Genomic DNA, 20,913 nt, shown 5'->3' with positions numbered 1-20,913 from the left:
TAGAAAGTACTCATACAGCAACGGAGGCTGCGTCCAAACATTTTCACTCATATGGAGGTGATTACTCAGTTGCTGTATTTCCTATACATATGTACACAGAGAAACATTGGCTTAAACAATAACCAATTCCAGACTGGTAGAAACTTTAACATGTATAAAATTAGTCCCCAAGCTAAAATCTTCCTGCCTCACTGTCAGGAATACCAATTCTCGGGAGATGTTCCTATCAGCTATAATATAACAACTCTGGAATGAAGAAACCTTGCCACCACAAAGGTGTGGAAACAGTTGTTCTTCTGCATCAGCATGCTGGTGCTCTCAGTGAGCCAGAAGTCGCCAAATCAGGCTACCAAGTGGAGTGACGGGAAGAACACTAGTAAGTGAAACTCAGCAGCTTTATCTCACCCCTTCTCTGATGAGAGTCAGGTTCTTCAGGAACAGCAAGCAGGATACATTCTTCACAGTACACATGACTACTACTTACACATTACTTAAACCTATTTTCAGTGACAATGCATCCAAAATCCTAGTCTGAAGAACCTAACGTTTGTTAAAATATGACACTGTAACAAAAGAAATAGTGAAGAGATTAGCTCCCTCGTAGCACAAGTTCTTGCTTTCTACACATAAACCAATCATATTAAAAAAAAATTTGCAACATCATAAAATATAGTTCTGGTAATTGACTCGCTCGGTATCCATCTCAGCTGTGACTTGTTCCTCCAGTTTGCAGAAGAAGGGTAAGGTAAGGGGATAAAACCCCCCGACCCTTTTCCTCAGGTAGAAATGAAACACCAAGCCAAAAGCTAAACATGAAGATCATGATTTCTGGTCTTCCTCTGATGGCACAACTTCCAAGAGGATTTGCAATGTCACAGTTAGTTTGTCTGCAAAGATAAAAGCATACACATGGGAAATTGTGGTGGAGATGGAGAAGGCAAAAGCAGCCAGGAAAATTGTCTTAGCTGCTCTATGGCCTACTTGCACATGTGGTTCACAGTAGTTATATATACCAGGTGCATATATCATTTCAAAGTCTGGTTTGATTTTTTCTTCTCTTTAACTATGGGAGTTTTTTTGCCTCTGGTCCAAGCCTACACGTATACTATAATAACGGAAGAGTATAGATGTATAAACTTGTTCAAAAAAGGTCTTCATGTATTCAAATGCTTTCTTAAAGCCTAACTAGTCTGCACAACTGCTTAGCTTTAACAAAGTTGCAGTGTTGAAATAAAAGCGTGGAAGAGTTCAAACAAGTTAATTCAGGGGTGCTAAAATCTGCCTAAGAAAAAAAAAAAAAAGAAAAGAAAAAAATAATACAGAAAACTCTGATTACAAAGCTTCCCAGGCCTAACAATGTCACTTGTCCAAGGCCACTTCATATCGTTTTGTCACTCTGGACATTTATTGCCTTCTGGTGGTTTTGGTGGAGGTTTTTTAGGCCACTGATTCATAAATGGCACAGTTAATTTATCTACAGAATAGTAAACCAGCATTGTCTTACCACTCCTTTCACTTACCACTTTTATTTTAGCAACTCATTTTAAACAAGCAGGAGTTGTTGTAAGACAAAGTTCTGATATTCCTTGTCCAGCTCACCATCAGCGTAAAGCAAGGAGGATAAAACAGTACAACTCACAGAAGATATGAGCTGAAACTACTTTCCTGCTCTCCTTTCTAAGGCATACTCTACCACCTTTTGCTCTTCTCTCTGAAGGTCATCAGTTCAGTGCAAAGCCAGGTTGCCCTTAAACTATAAACTGATGGGTTCAGGGAGGCTGAGAGTCAACAGGGACTGAATTTTCCACCCATCTCCCTCCCCTACCTACAGCAGGGACTTTGGAGCTGGGCTGAGCATGGCCGGGGTGAAGAGCAGGAGGAAAGTCAGCTGCAGAAATCCAGCAAGGCTTCGCCCCAGCCATCCCACCCCTGCCAGGTTTGAGCCTGAGCAAGGGAAGAATCAAAACAGACTTTCTGTCAAGCTGAGCTGTGCTGTAACAGCTCTTGGAAAAGGGCATGGCAGCAGAGGGGAAGCCTGGGCATCTCAAGAGCTGTCTGGGATTTTAATATCCTGTTTGACAAAATGGACCGAGCCACCTGCAGCAAGACCTTGCCCTTGCTGTAGCAGGAGGTGGCTGCCACTCTTCCACCAACACACAGAAGCTTTGCTCTGGGCTGGGATGAAACCATGGAGGAGCAATCAGACAAGCTGGGGGGGGGGGGGTCTGCAGTGCTTGCTTAGTGTTTCAATTGGTTGCAACATACTCAGGATAACACAGTATAAGGAGTATTTCACCCCCAAAAATGTTCCGATCTGTATTCAGTCAGTATGTCTATATTGTGTGCTTTGAGCAGTACATAGGTTTACAGGACTAGTTTCACAGTTGTAACAAGACAACTTAACATACCATGACAGTAAAGACAACTCCCCATCTCCCCCACCTGTAAACCTTAATTTTCACTTTCAAGAGGAGAATTCACAGTAAATGGGTCCCAGGGCACAGCCTCTAGAAAAAAAACTAGACCTGGTATCTACATAAGCACCCCATAAAACTGGGGTGGGGAAAGAAAGCAGTAATTTACTGCATCTGTATAAGGCTAGACATGAAATCTGCAACAGCAAAACCCTGAGATGATTTCCTGCAGAACCCAACATAATAAACTTGACAAAGATAAGCAAACCAAGCTTATAACACTACGCCCTGAGTGAGTAAGTGTCACCTTTTGGTGTTAGTAAATAACCCTGAAAGAGACATTTTGTTGCATAAACAGATCTCTTTTCCAGCGTGCGCTCAAGCTACGAAGAAAGAAGGATTCAACTTTTAAGCTCCTTGCAATTCAATCCACTGTGAAAAAATAGGTGTTTTAACTATGAGTCTAAGGTTGGGTTTTCAAAGGTGAAAGTCCAAATAGAAGCATTCTCATGCTGATGCTGCATCCTTTTACACACTGATCTGCTTTGTAGGATTTGCTAGGCTTGACTTTCTTTTCATTTTTGCATTAGTTCTATACAAAGTGAGAACGTGGAGGTCAAATGAAGCCTGTACTAGCTGGAAATTATTTGTACCAGCACATCTGATGCTACAGCAAAGGTTTTTTTTTTGGAAGAGGAGAGAACAAAATGTTATTCTCACTGCAAAATACCACCCAAACCCTATTAAGCCCACAAACTGTAATGTTACCTTTTGTTCAATACAGTAATTTGGTAAAGGGAATGGACAACATGAATGCCATTAAGGGCAGTCAAAATGAAAGATGTTCAGCCTGGGAAAGGATTTTTTGGGTAATCCATTTGAGGGCTACTGTAAGCAGCCTGAAACCCCTTTCACAAATATATTCATCTTCAGGCTGGGTCTTTTATTGCACTACTCATTCTGGCTGTTCAACACCCCTTTCCTCTGATCCTAGCAAAACCTCTTCTGAATATCCAGTCTAATCTTATGTGGGGCTGGTCTGTACCCATGCGTCCTTGCACCAGTGTTAGTTAAATAGCACATGTTCTACATGAGGTTTATGAGCAGCAGTCATTTCTTGTACCCATGTCTGGGTAGCTGAACAAATCAAGTTCCCCACAAGGCGACTTTGCAAATGGGTAGAGAGCCCCACAGTGCTCTGTTCATGCACTGAGCTGCACAGATGAAGCAGCTTGGGAAAAGTCTTGTTAGCACGGTGCCATGTTCAGACTAACAGGCTTTGACTCTCTCCGTGCTACTATACAAAATGCTTTGTTGAAGTCTAGGTAGATTGGATCTATGACATTCTCCTTTGTCTAGAAAAATCAGTTATCTTCTTAAAAAAAGTTATCCAGTTCATCTGGCAATAATCTACCTCTTAAATTACAATCCCACTCTTTTCTGCTGTCCTTTACCTCATGTCTGGCCTTACTCTTTCATGCTTATACACACCTAATGCATATTGTTTCAAGGTTAGAATATTAAGCTTGCAGCTGCCCAATGACTTTTCTATATCTCACAGAGGTACCTTAAGTGAATTTATCCTCACTCAATGCCTTTGAAAAATGCTCTCAGGCTATACAATGGAGCTCCCTTAACACCCACAAAATAATGCCAGTTTAATGACTCCACACAGAAGGTTTATTGCTTCTTCTGAGGAAATAAAAAAAATCTTTAGATTTAACAAATAAATATCCACTCTGCTCCACCTCAAAACTGTCAGCATCAGTTTTCAGTCATTACTGTTGTTATTTTGGGAATAATAATTGCAAAGCAAACAAGCTGTTTCACCCACTGACTGGCATCCACTGCTTTCCCCTCTGAGCCAGTAAAATGTGTCCCTCCACAGATATTACACAGGCAACAGGCCTTCTTTCTAGGAGGGGAATTTTGTGTTATCTGAAAAGCTAGAAGATTCACCTTCATCATCACAGCTGGCAGAAAAAGCTTCACGTCTACCCAGTCTACCTTAAAGAGAATATTTTTTCCCTCACTCATGTAATGCAGTTCAACACTGGCATCCTGTGGCCAGAGATTCAAGCAACGATTCAAAACCTCTCAGACTTCACAGAAAATGCCAAAAATCTCCTGGGTTTGACAAAGGAAAATTTCCTAAATGTCAGGGCTGAGAAATTATAAACAGACAAAATCTCAACTATTTAATACAATGTCCTTTTACATATAATGGTTTTCCTTTGCACTGGAGCTTTCTACCCATTCCCAGGACATTGGAAGAATTTTATAACCCTATGGATAAAAAATTAAGGTGACCAGATTGTGCTGGCCTTAAGATAACATATTTTTCTGTAAATACTTTCTGCCCTGCTGTCTGGACTTCCTAGCATGACTTCAGAGGGAAATTCATAGATCCTGTGATAGATAGGACATAACTATGCAGCCTATATTTATAGAGAAAATACATACAAAGGGTTATAGTATAATAACACACACATGAAAACCCCATTCTTTTATTCTGAGCAGCTCATTTTAAATCATCCTTTAAGACTGAAGCACAGAAGACAATATGCATTTCTGATTCAGCACCTATACAAATAAACTATTTTTAGTTGAAAACTTTCATGGCTTGAGTTTTTCTTTTGCATCAAAACAGATTTTCTTTCAGATTGGTTTATTAAATTATCCAACATTTCTGAAATATTTTGTCTATATTCTTGTTTCATGTTTTGAAAATTACCTCCACTTTGAAAACCTATCCTACTGAGCAACAAAAAACAGAATAATGGGGAGCTGTAATAAATGATACTGACTTCTCTCTAATGTAAATGTGCCAAATAACCTTTCTCCAATACAGCAGAACTTCCACAAATGCTTTCAAAAACTTTCAGAAATGGTATAAAGATTATTCTTAGTGTATTTCAGATGTGAAATAGTACAGCCAAGTTACACAAAATCTGTTTTTCATGAAGCACAGAAACAATTTCCACAGAGGTGTATCAGACCCAGTATCTTTTGTTATTATTTTGTCAGAAGCCACTGCTAAAGACAGTGTCCTCATAGCAAGCCTACCTGCACCTGTCCCATTCCAAATACTCCACAGATGCATGGTCTCAGTAGAGCGCACCAAGCCTATCCTGTCATTCCTAGCCGTGATTTTTAAGTTTCCAAACTGATTCTCCTGAGACTGTAATACTTCTCTATTAGCATAGGCCAACAACCAGGGGAGGGAGATGAGTGATTTAAAAAGAATCGAATGTTTGTAAGAGAGGGAGAGAAGAAGAGGACAGAGGGAGAGGCATCTAGCCATTTAAAGTCAATCACCAGGTGAAGAATAGTCTTCTTGTAGATGTATCTTGTTAGTTAGTGGACACTGATTGTAACCAGCAGTGCAATGCTATAGCATGTGCTAAAAAGAAACTTGCCTTGTCATCACCAGCTAAGAGCACCTGAGAGGATCAATCGGGAAGGATTTCACAACACAGAAGCCCTGAGAAATTCCTGGAGGCAGCATGAAGGAGAGGAGTCCACTGGGACTTACCTAGGAGGTTTCTGAACCACGTTGGCTTTTTGTCCCATACAATAAAGAGGTAGTAGGCAGGAACTCCAGTCAGCGTTATTGCAAATCCAATCCCTGTATTCACTGGATCAGAGTAAAGTGACAGTGCAACCATGAAGAGGCAGGTGAAGGAAAACAACGCTGGGATAAATAGAGGTACCTGAAACATAACCATACAAAGAACCATTACTTTACATTGATCTTGCTACTGAATGACTGTGGCATGTAATGTTCCATGAAATGTAAATTGGATAAAACCCAGCAGTACTGGATAGTTCTGGAGAAATACAGGTGTCTAGAACATGGACACAAAGCGTCAGTGACTGCAGAAACCAAGCTATGCAGAGTGTTATGCAGTAAGTACCACAGAAGTCTTTTAACTACACACTAAAACACTGCAGTGTTTTACATCCTCTAAAATGTAAGGGCTGTAAATAAGTTACTTTGCAAAAGTCTTTTCTCTAATCCCCCAGTAGATAAGTAAGCAAGTCTAACCTCAGTAAAGATATCCTCTTTGATAATTACCTATTAAGAAACACTTTCAAACACAACCAGGAGCTCAAGTCACCTTTTAAAACTATTAAGAGCATATTGATTTTCTTCCTAAGGTAAAAATTAAAATCTAGAAGGAAGAGAGCAAATTAAACACTAATTTGACTGGTGATAGAGATATTTGATAACATTATGCAAGTGGTAGCTACTGAAAAAGCACTTTCTGACTGTATAACTGGTAGTATTGCCAGTGTCACTGTTGAAAGTAGAAAAAATAACAGTATCAAATTCTTTCCATTTTCAAGAACATCACTATAAACACTATGGTAGCACCTCTCTGAAGGAAACACCTGGAGGCATGGCTGAGATGTTTGGTGTAACGGGGAATTGGAGAATTCCTTGGAGATTATTCTCCTCCTTTCATGCCTTGAAGCATTACAGTTCCTCTTTCGTGGACTGTCAAAGCCTTTTTTTTTTTTTTTTTAGTCAAAGTAAAACAGCTTGTGCTTTTGACCATATTTACAGGTATACATACAGGAATACAACAGTGCACATTCTTAGTTCTTCACAAAATAAGCTTCTTGGCAACATATAAACAGGGATAGATTCCTCCATTGTTTTCATGATGGACATTATCTTTCCAGATACACAACAGGACAACTTACTTTGTAAGATGTTATTTCAAATAAGCAAGAAAAATGGCAGAACCAAAGCTAAAACAGCTACTGTTCAATGGGCCAGAATACTAGCACTTTCAGGGTTCACAATAACTGTTTGCAAATCCATTGCAAGTCCCAGACATCGTACTAATAGCATTAACAACTCATTTGTGCATCAAATTGGCATATTGGATAGGCAATGAAATAAATGTTCAATATTAATGCTTATGCTTAACATGAATTCTGGTGGCAAAATTATTCAGGCCTTTATCAAAGAAGAGATTAAATAGAGGACTGGCTGAAAATCAAGTTGGCACATGTAACCCCAAGATTTGCAGTTTGAATGCTATGGACTACACATGACTAGAGGCATTTTCACACAGCCTGAATCACACTGCCTCAATGCAGCAGATAGGCAAAACTGAGCAAATACCTTCACTTTGGCACAGTAGCTTCAGTTGCTGCCACCCAAGCACCATGAAATAGACAGGAATTATGTTTCAGAGGTGAACTTAACTGAAGAAGCACTGGGGAGCTTGCAGGAAAACGCTCAGAGACCTTTCAGTGCAAAAGACTATTTTCTATTGACTCTACTTTTCTCAAAAAAGAGCTTAGCTTTCTACATCAGAAAATTCTCCTTTACTGTCTGACCACACAATGGATAGGAGGGAGAAGGATTCATGTAAAACAGTAGAGAGCAGAGGTTACCTTGAAAGGACGAGGCATATCAGGACGTTTATATCTGAGATAAATCAACCCAGCAACTACCAGTCCAATAAAAAGCCACCTGGCAAAACTGAGGAAATTCAGGAGGCTGTAGAGATCCCCGGTGAATAACATTATCATTGTGAGAGGATGCTGCAAAAGAAATTCAGAGCATAAGAGGGGTTTAGTAGATTGTTCTCTATTATTTTACAACCACGATGTCAATTTTTTCCACAGGGACAAGTAGCACAGACTTCCACAGAGACACCAGAGGGCCACAGATGTGAGGCCTTCTTTTGTCATACAATCAGGTGTGTAATTGGTCCAGCTGTCCCCTGAGATCACATCTGATCAATATATATCTGTCTCATGTGGCCACATATCTGTGACCAATACATATCTGTCCATTGTGTCCCAGAAAAACACACATACGCACACAGCCCACTGCGTCACCAAAATGCGTGAGCATCCTGGGCACTGTTCTCATGGGACCTGACAAATATATTAGCCCACTGTTTTACTCGCCCATCACAGATGCAGATGACAAGAGGAGCTGAGTCTTGGTCACATCTGATCATATGAAAGCAGAGGTTTCCAGGTGTCTTGTGGAAGGAAAAAGTCTTACAGTCCTGCAAGCTGTAACAGGGGAAGTCTGTGAAGAAGGCACGGTAAGTGGTAGCTATGCACTACAGGATGACAGCTGGGCACACTGGCTTGACACCAGCTTGTACTTTCACTATGCCTTTCAAGCTTGCAGGGTGGACTGACTACACATCAGAAATGCAAGCATTGCTAAACAGGGGAAAGCACTGAGCTGTCACTGAGGCAACTACTGAAGAACAAGAAAGAGAGGGGACACTAGAATAAATGCATTTCCTCATTATAAAGCTGTTCTGAAAGACAAGGTTTCTGTAAGGCAGGCAAAAGCTCACATATAAACTAATGCTGTGCCCTGGATCAGATTATTAGCGTAGGCTACAGGGACCTATTTTAGGGTAATGTCTGGACAAAAGCAGAATTTTTTGTAGCTTGAGTTACCTCTGCAGGGTAATCTGCACTTCCCATGAGACAGCCTATGCCCACAACAACACGGTCCTTGGATTTGGGGATGAAGGAATTAATCAAATCAAACACAGCCCTTATTATTTAGCAAGAGGGATGATCCTGGCAACCACAGCCTCTCCAGGTATATAATGAGGCAACAGGTGAAATCAGCTGCAGATGCAGTAAAACACTGGGCTAAATCTTAATGTAAGGAAAACTAACTTTTATTAGTTATCTAGATTCACAGTCTCTTTGTCACTCTCTCTCTCTCTCTCTGTCTTTTAAGCAGTGAAGACAGCAAGATTTTGGACCAAAAGGATCAATATTTCAAATGTGGGTCTCTGGATTTCAGCCTCTAATGACTTACAAAGTGCTTGGTCCTTTATACTGATATTAAGCAAACTCTTCTGTAAAGGTCAAAAGAAATTTTACCACTGCATTAAATTGGGCAAGATTTCTTCTATATAGACTCAGCCCCTAAAAGTTTAAAACCTCAGTTATAAGCATGATAAAGCAAGAAAAGGCCACAGACAATGAAGAAGAGGTATCAAGAAATAAAAAAAAATGTGATTGCATGATTTCTTGGAGCTGTTTCCCACACATCTATCAAATACCAGAACATACATACATGAATGGATCTCTTAATTACTAAGAATGGGGTTTTTTTATTTAGCAAGCCTCAAACACTGAACATGCTCGTTTTCTGTTTATCCTCAAGAGCTCTTTCTTTTCTTACAGTGCAGAGACCTTGGCAGGAGAAATAAACCAGGAAAATGCTAAAATGCAGACCATTGATGCAGAGTATGTTCTGCAGCTATCTTATTTGCAATAAGGCAAGAAAAAAATTACTGTCTCTGAAGGAAAGACATCTTCATGTGAGAATATGACTTTTTCAAAGGAAATCAATGCATTTGTGTAACAGAACCAGATGCAATAGCAGAAAAAGTATTTCAGAAAAAAAAAAATTAAATATTTCATTCTACAGAACACAATGCATTTACATGAAAGATATTACTACTCACCCAAAGCAATAAGATGCAAAGTAAATGCTTACGTAAAATGAATTCCATAAAACTTTTCACCATAATCACATTGCCTAATATTCAAAATGTGGAAGCCTGCAGTTGTATGTGCACATATAAAATTCAACACTTTAGCTGGCACTTCAGAAGTGAGCTTATAAGCATGTAGCGCAAAACTGACTTAAATTCCAGCATAAGCATCTGATCTTACTACCACAGACTCATAAGGGCACACGTGTCTTCTGCCATGGCTAGATCTCCCCACAGATGCAGACGTTCTGTCCAGATACATTACAGTCATTAGTCCCAAAAGAAGGGCTAAACACCCATGGCTACAAAGAATGTAATTTAAGTGAAAATCTTCAAAGCACTTTGCAAACTGAGGTTTGAGGTCAGTATTTTGACATTTTGTCCTAACATTTTACCATACAAATTAGTCTGCAATGGAAACACATGGCCAACATTTAGCTCTGCTGCTATTTTAGAAGTCAGTAATAGGATTTCCACTATAATGCTGGTGTTTTTCCTTAGACAATTCACAGACTATTGCCCAGGCACACGTTCTCTCATTTTTTAATCACCGCTACACTGCACTGCTGAGGGTTCCCCTTCCATTATCTTAATGCATAATTGTTTGCATTTTTCAATATAAGGTAGTATAATGAGCCTTTAGGGTGCTCCCAGATGCTGGTGTTTAGCTGCATTTTCAGTTAAATTAATCCCTTTTTTGTTTGTTTGTTTAAGTGGAATTTGTTCCTCTGAATGGGAACTAGCTCATCACTAGCAGGTCCTTAGAAACAAAGGGCAATAAGACATGAAAGAGGTTATGGAGATAAGCAGACAAGTGCTACCAACAAGATGGCAAGGAGGAGATGATAGAACAAGAACAACTCCCAAATCTCATTCCTCTCTTTACTGTCCTCTGCCCTGCTCAAAGCCCACGTACACACTAATAAATGAGACTCAAGCAGTGCCCAAATTCTTTTTGAATCCTCCAGAGCAAGGCTGTAATATGAATTCTTGTGCAGGAACATTTGTTTGTATGATTTACCAAAACAATGACAGCTGGCAGAGGAGTGTGCTTGCGGACATGAATCATGGAGAGAATTTCCGGAAGGTGACCCTCGCGGGATGCAACGAAGAACATCCTGGTGGGAAATAAATGTGGACAGACTTTAAATGTGCTCATTACTGCAACTAGGCAAAGCAGATCATGAAAGTCACAGAACACAGCAACACTTCTTAGGGTTGTTTGAGGCATTCTGAATGAAAAGACTAGCAGGAGAAACCTATAAGCAGAAATCAAAGTCATCTCTGAAGGTGTCCCCTCCTTACTTTATGCTATGATCAGTGTTTGGAATTAGTTAACATTTTTCCTCCAATTTCCCTCCTTCACATGAAACAAAGCAGCCATTAAGTGCTATGCTCAGAGGGATCTACTTCCAAACATTTCAAAGGGTTTTAACATTAAGAATCTAAACTCAACAGGAACAAAGGTGAGAAATAGACCCACACCTGGCAAGCATTTAGTCATTTTTCACTTCCTGCCAAAGGAATGAATCCTACTCTTCTATCCTTTTGTTTCCTTGCATCAACTGTATGTCCTACGCCCTTCACCCCCAGTAATATTAGCAATGCTCACCTGGAGACCGCGAAAATGCCGCCATTCATAGATCCAAAGCAGGAGAGAGCAACAAATACTGGCACAGCTAAAGAAAAGTTTCCCATCAGTCGTTCAGCAAAGGTCTGTTAGAGGAGAGAAAGAAGTGCAGTGATTTTTCCTAAAACATGAGAGTAATTTTTATCTATTAACTAATCACTAATAAGTATGATAAGTTCTAGTTATACACCTTTTCTATATCCCTCACTGGAAGTTGTGCTGTGCATTTGTTACCTCTTATTTTATGACGCCAACACTACTGTGGATGAGGTCTCCCACCCTTACTCCTGACTGTGTGTGGAAAATGGTCAGTTGAAGCAATGCCGTGGTAGTCCTTTTTTTGTCAGTTTAGACCATTATGACTCAAAAAAAAAAACAAAACAAAGAAGACCTAATCTGAATAGATCATGGCCTATGGCCTGATCTGCTTACCTAATAATTTTTCCTACAGTCTTCACTTTACTTAGGTGATACTACCAAGTGGTATAGTCCATTCATTCATGGTTTTTCGTTCTAGATTACCAGAAGAGCCTTAATTGGAGTTTCAGGCACCACAGGAGACATGCACAAATTTCTTCAGGTTTGCAAAATGTTCTCTTTCTAAATCTCCCATGAGCTACAGATTTTGGTCATTTTTAAATGCCACGTCAATTGAAATAACCACTGACAGTATCACTACTGGAAAGTAAATGGAAATTTTTATTTCCTCATTGTGAGTCAGATACCGTAAATATAAAAATCAGTGTCGTCACCACAATTCAGCAAGAACAATCAAAGCAGCATTGCCAAGCCAGGTTGCTTTGCAACTCCTTCCCAAATGAACTTCAGTGTTCACAGCAACCCCCTTCCTAAGTACTCCAGATGCATGTTGCGCAGAAACTTGCAAGAAGCAAGACAGCTTCTTGCTACAAAAAAGTAGTTCAGAACTCCCACTTCCACAAGTATCTGTGTTTCCCACTTCCCAGTAGATTGGCCTACAGTTTACCACAGAATTATTCTAGCATACACTTGACTATAAAATTTAAGTCCTATTGACTTTATCAGGTAAATAAATACAGTCTAACATTATACTATGAATGCTATCCCACTCAGCCAAAAATCAAACCAATTTCACCAGGATGCTACTATATGGTGTAAAAGAGGAGCCACAGAAAGGCCTGATTGTATGCATCCCCCCGATTTTTTTCCCCAAGAAATAAGAATGCATCAACAAACACAACTGCAGCAGGGATATAGCTTTGTATTTTTCTTCTGTAACTTACCACTGCTACAGCTTTTGAAAGGAGCAATTCCCCAGCACTGATTGTAGTGAAATAAGCCACGTTTGTTAACACATAGCCAACTGTGACGATAATCATTGAAATGCATATTGCGAGGGGTATGTTTCTGAAATACACAAGGTAGCTCATTATTTTGCAATCTGGTTGCTATTCCCTGAACATGAAACAAATAACATGAGAAGAAGCCACTAATGATGGTGAATGCACATTTGGTGATCCTGAAATACCATAATTGAAAAGTACCAATAAAAAAATAACACATGTAAACAAAACCATCTATATAGAGCATATAGGTTTATAATGAAGAGGTGAGAAACTATTTGAGGAAGGAGTCCTTTGGGAACACCGAGAGGTTGTGGTCCCCATGCTTTCCATGCAAGAAGTGTTGTCCATTTGAACTGCCTACCCATATAGACTTTCAAGCTGAGCCCAATGGGAAGGCAGCAGGCATCAGTGCTTGAACGAGCAATAAAGCAGATGACAGACACAGGTGATCCAGCTCTCTATCAGGACAGCAATCACAATAGCATCTACAGAAACCTACTACCACTGAGCGAGTGTCCACCTGGAGGTGGTTCAACACTTTCCCCTGGATGCCAAAATGTCTAACATTTGGAATTCTGCTCTCTCCTCTTCTGTGCAATTCCACCCTTGCACACCTTATCATATCGCAAATATCTCTGTTACTATTTAGGGATACATGAGGGCAGGATATGACACAGAATTAGGAAAAGCGCAAATTTGTACTGTTAGTACACCACAAACATTACTGAACAGCACAAACCTAACATTTTAGCTAAAAAACAATAATAAACAAATAAATAATAATGTTGAACTTGTATAGCGCACATCCTCCCAGTCAGCAAAGCAGAAAAGCAGATTTCTGTTTTCAAAAAGAGGAACAGAGACACAGTGAACTCGTCCGAAGCCGCACTGCCAGCAAATGTTTGAGTTAGGGGAAAAAAAAACAAATGCTTCAAGGGTTACGCTAGTCTCTTTTCCCTTGATATCATTGCTTGATATCATTGATACCTGCATTGTACCAAGAAGAGACTCAGATCTAAAACCAATGTTCAGTCCTTTAATTTCAAGGCTGAGAGATGTGGTTGGAAAGACGCAGCATGTGCACTCCCTCTGAGGAGAGCTGATCACTCCTGCTTCACAGCTGGTTCCCTCTGGCTATCTACATTAAGACAGCTTTTGAAGAGATGGAGAGGTTGCCATATGTAAAGCACTTTATTGTGAAGGTCACCTCATCAGGTGGGAGGAGAGATAGAATGAGGAATTCTGGTGTTCCAGAAGAGACTGCAAGCACAGTCCTAGAGGACTATTGCAATTATCTCAAAGGAAAAGGTGTTTTGAAATTCAACCAAATGTGTTATTTTCTGGTATTTTTCTCAAAGAAACACAGCTGGGTCTGAATTTAAGGATTCTCTTGATTATCAGTCCTTATTTCTCTACAAAATTCTTATTATGCCTGTACAGAGATGAAAAGCAGTGCTAAATGGAAACTAAAATAAATAAAGTGGGACAGTAATGCTGTTGCACACCTTGCCTATGAAACCATGATGTCAAATACTGTCATTAACCCAGACCCACAGGTAGGTAAGAGGATCATACCATATTGTAGCATTAAATCTGGGTAGACAGGACGATTCTGCATTAACCCATTGCTACCTCACACAGTCTTAGATGAAGAAGCTGGAAGGAGGGAAGCCAGTCAGCTTGTAGGATGTGCTTGTTGATGGAAAAAGCAACAGCAAGGACCACAACAAACAGCCCAGAACACAAGTGTTGTATTTCTAGGAAAACCACAGAGTTGCTGACTCAAGCAACATTGCAGAACTGCATGTTGATATACCTGCAGAAAAAGTTTTTGTAGGTCAGTTGCCAGATATTTTGCAACTAGTTTGGTTAAGCTCACTACTTGACCTGGGTGTAAATTAAATTCAATCCACTTGGCATCTTATTCAAGGTATGGATACATGGTTTTAAAGCCTCTCAGAACAGAGATTTTAATTATATCTTCTGCACTATAGCTTCAACCATGAAGCTATTGGATAAATCAGCACTTACTGAAACCTTAAAAGAATATTTCCAGTCAAAGATATCAAACTTGTACTATTTTCCCAAATACTGTTTGAATGACTGAAACCACAGTGTTGAATTTCACAAAATTTTTCTATTCTGACCCTTACCTAACAGCTGCTTGCACTGGAATAAAATGTGTAATGCTATTACCAATAAAGATTACCTCCTTTCCTTGGAGGACCACTGTACCAATTTTTTTTGTATTCTAGATATTCTCCTAAACTTCCAAATCAGGAAAAATCATACCTAAGTTCTATTTTCCATTAAACTGTCTCTATTGATGCAGATTTAACCTTTTCACTTCTGTATCCTATGAATCAAACACAACATGGGATGTTAGCACACATAAGCCATGTTTCTGATATAATGCAAATTCACAACTGCCACATAGCTAGCCAGGAGATGTTATAGAGAACAGCATTACTCTGTGCAACTGATACTTTTCTAGGTCTTAAGTTTTAGCATAGAGTCTATTTATGTTAATTTGGTTTTTAGGAAAGTCTGCTGGAAAGGGTATTGAAAGCATTTCAGAAGCGTGGTTTAATCCTGGCCAGCAACTAAGCACCATGCAGCTACTTGCTCATGCTAGCTCCTTCCTGGTGAGACGGGTAGGAGAACTGGAAAAAAGAAAGGTAAAATTTGTGGACTGAAATCGTTTAACAATCAAAATAAATCAAAGTGAAATATAATAATAATACAAATACTACTACTGCTACTACTAATAATGAGTAAGAAGAAAAGAGGAATAAAACCCAAGCACAATGCAGTTGCTCAATACCCATTGACAGATATCCAGCCCAACCTGAGAATGATCAGTCCCTTCTGGGTGACTCTGCCTAGTTTATATCCTGGGCATGATGTGCTGTGGTGTGGAATACCCCTTTGGCTAGTTCAAGTCAAGTGTCCTGTCTCTGCTTCCTCCTGGCTTCTTGTGCCCCTCCTCACTGGCAGATCATGAGAGACTGAAAAGTCCTTGGTCAGGGTTAAGTGCTACAGAGCAACAACTAAACCATTGGTGTGTTACCAGCATTGTTCCCAGACTAAAGTCAAAACACAGCACTGCACCAGCTGCTAGGAAGAAAATTAACTCTATCCCAACTGAAACCAGGACAAGAAGTTAATAAAAGCTACTGCCCTTCCTAAAACGCTTTTTAACACAGTTTGACCCTTTAAAGTCAGCTGGTCATAGAAGACCCGTTTTATGAACTGTAAGCAATTATATTCCAAACCAGTGAAGTCAAACACCAGGAAGAAACCAAGTAATTAGGCACTGTGGAATCTTTTTTTCTCTTGCTAGGTGACAGAAAGCAAGAAGGTTTCTAAATACAGACTGTGGCGTGATTCTTCACTCTATTATCCCAGTGCCGTGCTGCTGGGTGTCTGCAGATGTCAGAGGTACAGAACCAATGCACTGAAACAGAGAAGGGAGCCTTTTTAATGCTCACTGCAGCAGTAACATTCATGGAGTGTGTGGTGGTATAAATGACAGTGCAGCTTAATAGCTAGTCTTCCTTTTTTTTTTCTTCATTTCTCCCTGGAAAATCACAATCAGAAGATGAAGCAAAGTCATGTAATTTAATAGTGTCTGAGCTGCAAGCCCACAAATAGCAGCTCAGTCCAGAATACGAGGCTGGAACATATTGGGAGGCAGAGGAAGGGGGAAGCAGTGATCTACTGAGGAGAACCTTCTCTGCAATAAACAAAATAATAATTGCTCATTGCTGCAGTCAGCCATTGCCAAGACCCATATTAGCATTTACAAATACATGGAACCAAGAGGTGCTGTGATGAATCCTACCCCTTTTGCCTCTATTCCTGGCTTTGATTCTGTCCTGGCAGGTGGCGTCCTTTCAAGTTTTGAATCCTCCTTTTCTCTTGACAGGCTAGATTGTAATTTTTTCACGTTGACATGGTGAGAAACATTTGATCCCTTCAATATAGTGGGTTGCCCTGTATGCTGCTTTTTGCATGGAAAACATGCATTCCATATAAGTAAATTTATATCAAAACATACTGCTTTGCTCTCCAGGTTTCAGGATTGCTACAACCCACAGTGTGACTAGCTAGGAAGGGTGAGAGATGCACATCAGGCTCTGAAATGTGGCATTTACTAAGCCAAGCCTATACATCTTCTGTTCTTGCAATGGGGTCCTGGGAATACTAAATTACCAGGTCTCTCTTGCTGCTTTCTGTATTGTATTTGGTTTTGGGTTTTTTTTTCTAGTGTCAGGTTATTTGATAAATTTTCACTTGTGAATTCTTCTGCCCAGCATTGGCCCAATGGGCAGTGCAGTGGATGAATGCATTTTTTTAGGAGTGCCAAAATCTGGAAGGAGTTCACTTTGAAAACTGTTTAACAGATTGCAAATGGTGAATAAATTGTCACAGAAGTGAACTTCTGAAAATAATCTTAAAGCTCCTTTGGTGGTAAATTTTCAACTAAAGAAAATAGCATATACAGATCCATGTTCACAAAAAACAAGCAAATCCTTGCCTGGAAAGCATGTGAAGTAATTAGGACATTTTCCCTCTCTTTTTTTTTTCCTTTAATTTTAATTATGACAAAGTATCTTTTACAATTTCCATAGCACAGTAAAGATGTGGCTTATCTCAATGTTACCAGTAATTAATTGATTTCTTTAGACCTTCTTTCTTATGTTTCCCATCTGGGTCCCACCAGCACAGTTTTTTCTGGGACAGTCAACTCAGACTAAACATTTGTAAAACCTGGCTTTGAAGTGGATGCAAGGAAATTATTTTGGCACAGACTCTAAACAACAAAGGATGCAGTGACAATATGTTTCATCCTTGTGAACTCAGTGGGGCATATTTGACTGTGTGCTTGTCATTTCACAGAAAGAACAGCCCACAGTGGTCACAGCTCTTAGAGCTCACTGTTGTTATAAAAGTTGTCATTAAGTTGGGATATGAGCTATAGACATCTGGGAATGTTCCTCAGCTGATTTATTGGCATTGTTCTTATCCCCAGGTTCTCACTCTGGCTTGCTTGCTTTCTTCCTTCCCACCCTCCCCCATCCCTTGATCTGCTTTGTTTTTTCTCTCAAAAATATCTGTAGGAGCTAGAGCAGTCTCAGAGCAGATTATCAGAAGACCTATGATTCTGAAACACCAAAGGTCAAATCCAAAACCCAGTGGGTTATACTGATTATCTGAACCCTGTGCCCTAGCTCTGGGGCGGGCTCTAGAAGAAGGAAATTTGCTTCAAAGCAGAGCTTGGCAGTGCATTTCATCCCTGTATAGCCATGGTATGGACTAGCTGTTTTCCTAATGGTGAATTTCTTTGTGATGGTAGACACCTCAGTGATTCTTTCAGGGAAGCACAAGGTAGGTGTGCTCTTTCTTTAGGCTGTTGCACTTCTTCATTACAATTGCTTTGTATATAGGGCAGAAGGGGAATATTTGGTTTCACATTGTAGATAAATCTTAAAAAGCATGGAGATTCAATTTTAATCAACATTCAGAGGTTTATAAGGTACCCTAGCTTTCTCTCATCTGATTTTATTAAGACTTTTTAACCGCATTGCTATTTTCCTGATTCAGGCTACCTCAATTACTTTTTTTCCATTTTGATACTGATTTTCTTCGAAGTTCTGGGAGAAAGATGAATATTGCAAAAGGCTTTCATGGCAGTGGCTTCCCTTTCTACCCAAGGAGCAGCCTGCTTGAATATCATCTTGACAGTAACGCACAAGACAATTACAAATCATTGTACAAGTTGGGGTCTAATATCAGCACCTCAAAATTTACTCAAAACCAACTGATTTGAAAAGACTTTTCTCAATTTTGAAATCTGTTGAGATTACATTCCAAGAGGAAATGCAAAAGGAAAGAACTGCCCTGCAGTAATCAGTAGCCACTTTAATGCAAGTTCAATTCCTGGGCCTGCTTTAAGTAAATAAAATATTGCAATCTCTGATACCAAAAAAAAAAAAAAAAAAAAATGATGTATTGGAACGCAGATAATGCTATGGATTTTAAGCAATTGGCCATTCTGAAGTTTTTACCAGTTGGACAAGATTTACATCTTGATTCTAAAATTTTTCTCCTAAGAAATGTCATACTGAAATTGGTCAAGTTTTTCATCAGAAGTTTTAGCTTCAATGAATCAAAATCTTAAAGTGATTTTCTTGCATTTTCTGACTCCCTCTAATCTAAAACTTTCTCCTTCTAGGCAAATCCTCCCAGCTGAATTCTCAAGCAGAAGAAGATCTGTCAACAGCTCTTGAGAGACTGAGGATAACTGTTACGCTCACAAGGTGTAATTTGCCGTAATTTAATAGAGATTTAAACCTGGTTGTGTTCACGTCATGTACCAAGTCAAGTTGGCAAGACAGATCTCCCCAGAGTGCCATATTCATTTATGTCATAGCCCAAGCCGTAACTTGTGAAGCCAATGCTTTTTCTGAAACACCTTTCTTCAAAGAGCAGGATGGATTCCTCTGAAACTTGGACTACCAGCTAGAGAGACCTCTCATGTTCAAGCAGGATCCTGAATCTTTTCACATGGAGTGTACAGCATTCCTGGCTTTCCCAATGAAAACTGAGCCAACAGAACAGACACTAAAGATGGCAGCTAAATCCACAAAGGAGTTTCAAGGTCACAACACTGTGTTACTCACGCTGTCCCTGCTTGGCCATGCATATTTCTTGTACAGCAAGCATGTGAGCACTGTTAGGAGCCAGAAAGTGAGCACAAGAGGCAAAAATATGGAAAAATATGAAGTGCAAATTAAATGGGGGCCTAATTTTTAAAAATAGCTCTTTAAAAAAGAAATAGAACACAGACTTGAATCATAAGACATAAATTATCCTCTGTGACTTGTCAGTCAAGTCTTTGATAAACCACTTCCATATGTCCATCAAGTGCCAGCACTCAACATCTTCACATTACCTTGTTTGCAAAATAATTGTACAAAGTTTATGACCATTACCCAAAGACATATAATCAAACCTGGGTTTTATTTTGCACTGTAGCTTGTCCCCAAGCCACATTCCTCCCCAGGACCTAAAGGTCCCAAGGACCTAAGCTGACTTTTCTTTCCCATGGTAATAGTCAGGCCTAGCCACCCCTGCCTGCAGCTGGGCTTGCCCCGGGGAACTTCAGCATGCTTATTATCAGAGAATTTAAGAGGTTTAACTGGGGAACAGCCAGGTGCCTGGAAATATAGGCAGCAGCTGAGCAGGATCTGTAGCAAAAGATCTGCATTTAGCACTTCAGAACCTGAGTTGACAGTGAAGATGTTCAGATAAAGATGCTCATTTGTGTAGGGCATTGCAATAAAGGTGAGGTTTAGGCTGGAACTGTAACTTAAACAGTGTCTGCCACACTCTCTAACAAAAGCTTGCTTTTAAAATGCAGCATAATCTAAATTCAGAGGATTCAAATGCAAATCTATTGTCACTCCTGGGTCTGAAGAATGACTTGCATGCTTTTACCTAACATCAGCCTTTTGACATCCCCCCTTTATTTATTTGCCATTTTTGCCTACATGGCTAAGTGACACTTTGAGTAATGCAAGGGAGCAGGCGAGTTGCAGCCTGGGAACAAGCAGCACAAATACAAAACACCTCACTCAGCTCTGGTGGAGGGTACAGGAGGGTACAGCCCCACAGCTGAACTTCTTAGGAAGCACTGCTGGTAGCATATTAATGGTTCTTCAAGGGATCAAGAGAAGACATATTCTTAGGTGCATAAAGGGATGAAGGCAGGAGCCTGTGTCTCTGTGTGTGTGCATGAAAGGAGTCGGATTTTTTATACTTGTTAAATTCCTTGACATTTAATTTTGAACAAGAGAGTTTCCACAATGCAAAGGATCATAAAGGAACAATTTGTTGCTGTATGTTATCATTGATATTTCAGCATGAATGAAAATTGCACCATTCGGTGATGAAAAGAGCAGCTACTTGTAATAAGGAGCACCATGGAAACTGAAATATCATTTACTAAGAAAGACTCTTCTTCTGAAGGAATT

General features: G+C 39.8%; 1 protein-coding gene across 1 annotated transcript in view; it reads right to left on the bottom strand.

The window, feature by feature from the left end:
- Positions 1-819: 819 nt before the first annotated feature.
- Positions 820-20,913, bottom strand: part of SLC7A11 (solute carrier family 7 member 11) — a gene marked incomplete at both ends in the record, with an annotated part of 57,831 nt that continues 37,737 nt past the window's right edge. The window contains 6 exons of the mRNA XM_080634112.1: positions 820-887; positions 5,950-6,127; positions 7,827-7,976; positions 10,941-11,037; positions 11,532-11,635; positions 12,812-12,935. Coding sequence (XP_080490238.1) covers positions 820-887; positions 5,950-6,127; positions 7,827-7,976; positions 10,941-11,037; positions 11,532-11,635; positions 12,812-12,935 — 721 coding nt within the window. The remainder of the gene's footprint in view (positions 888-5,949; positions 6,128-7,826; positions 7,977-10,940; positions 11,038-11,531; positions 11,636-12,811; positions 12,936-20,913) is intronic.

The sequence above is a fragment of the Psittacula echo genome, assembly GCF_963264785.1.
Source record: "Psittacula echo genome assembly, chromosome: 1".
In the NCBI taxonomy this organism is placed as follows: domain Eukaryota; kingdom Metazoa; phylum Chordata; class Aves; order Psittaciformes; family Psittacidae; genus Psittacula; species Psittacula echo.
Note: the sequence above shows the minus strand (reverse complement) of the source record. Positions and strands in the feature narration are given on the sequence as shown.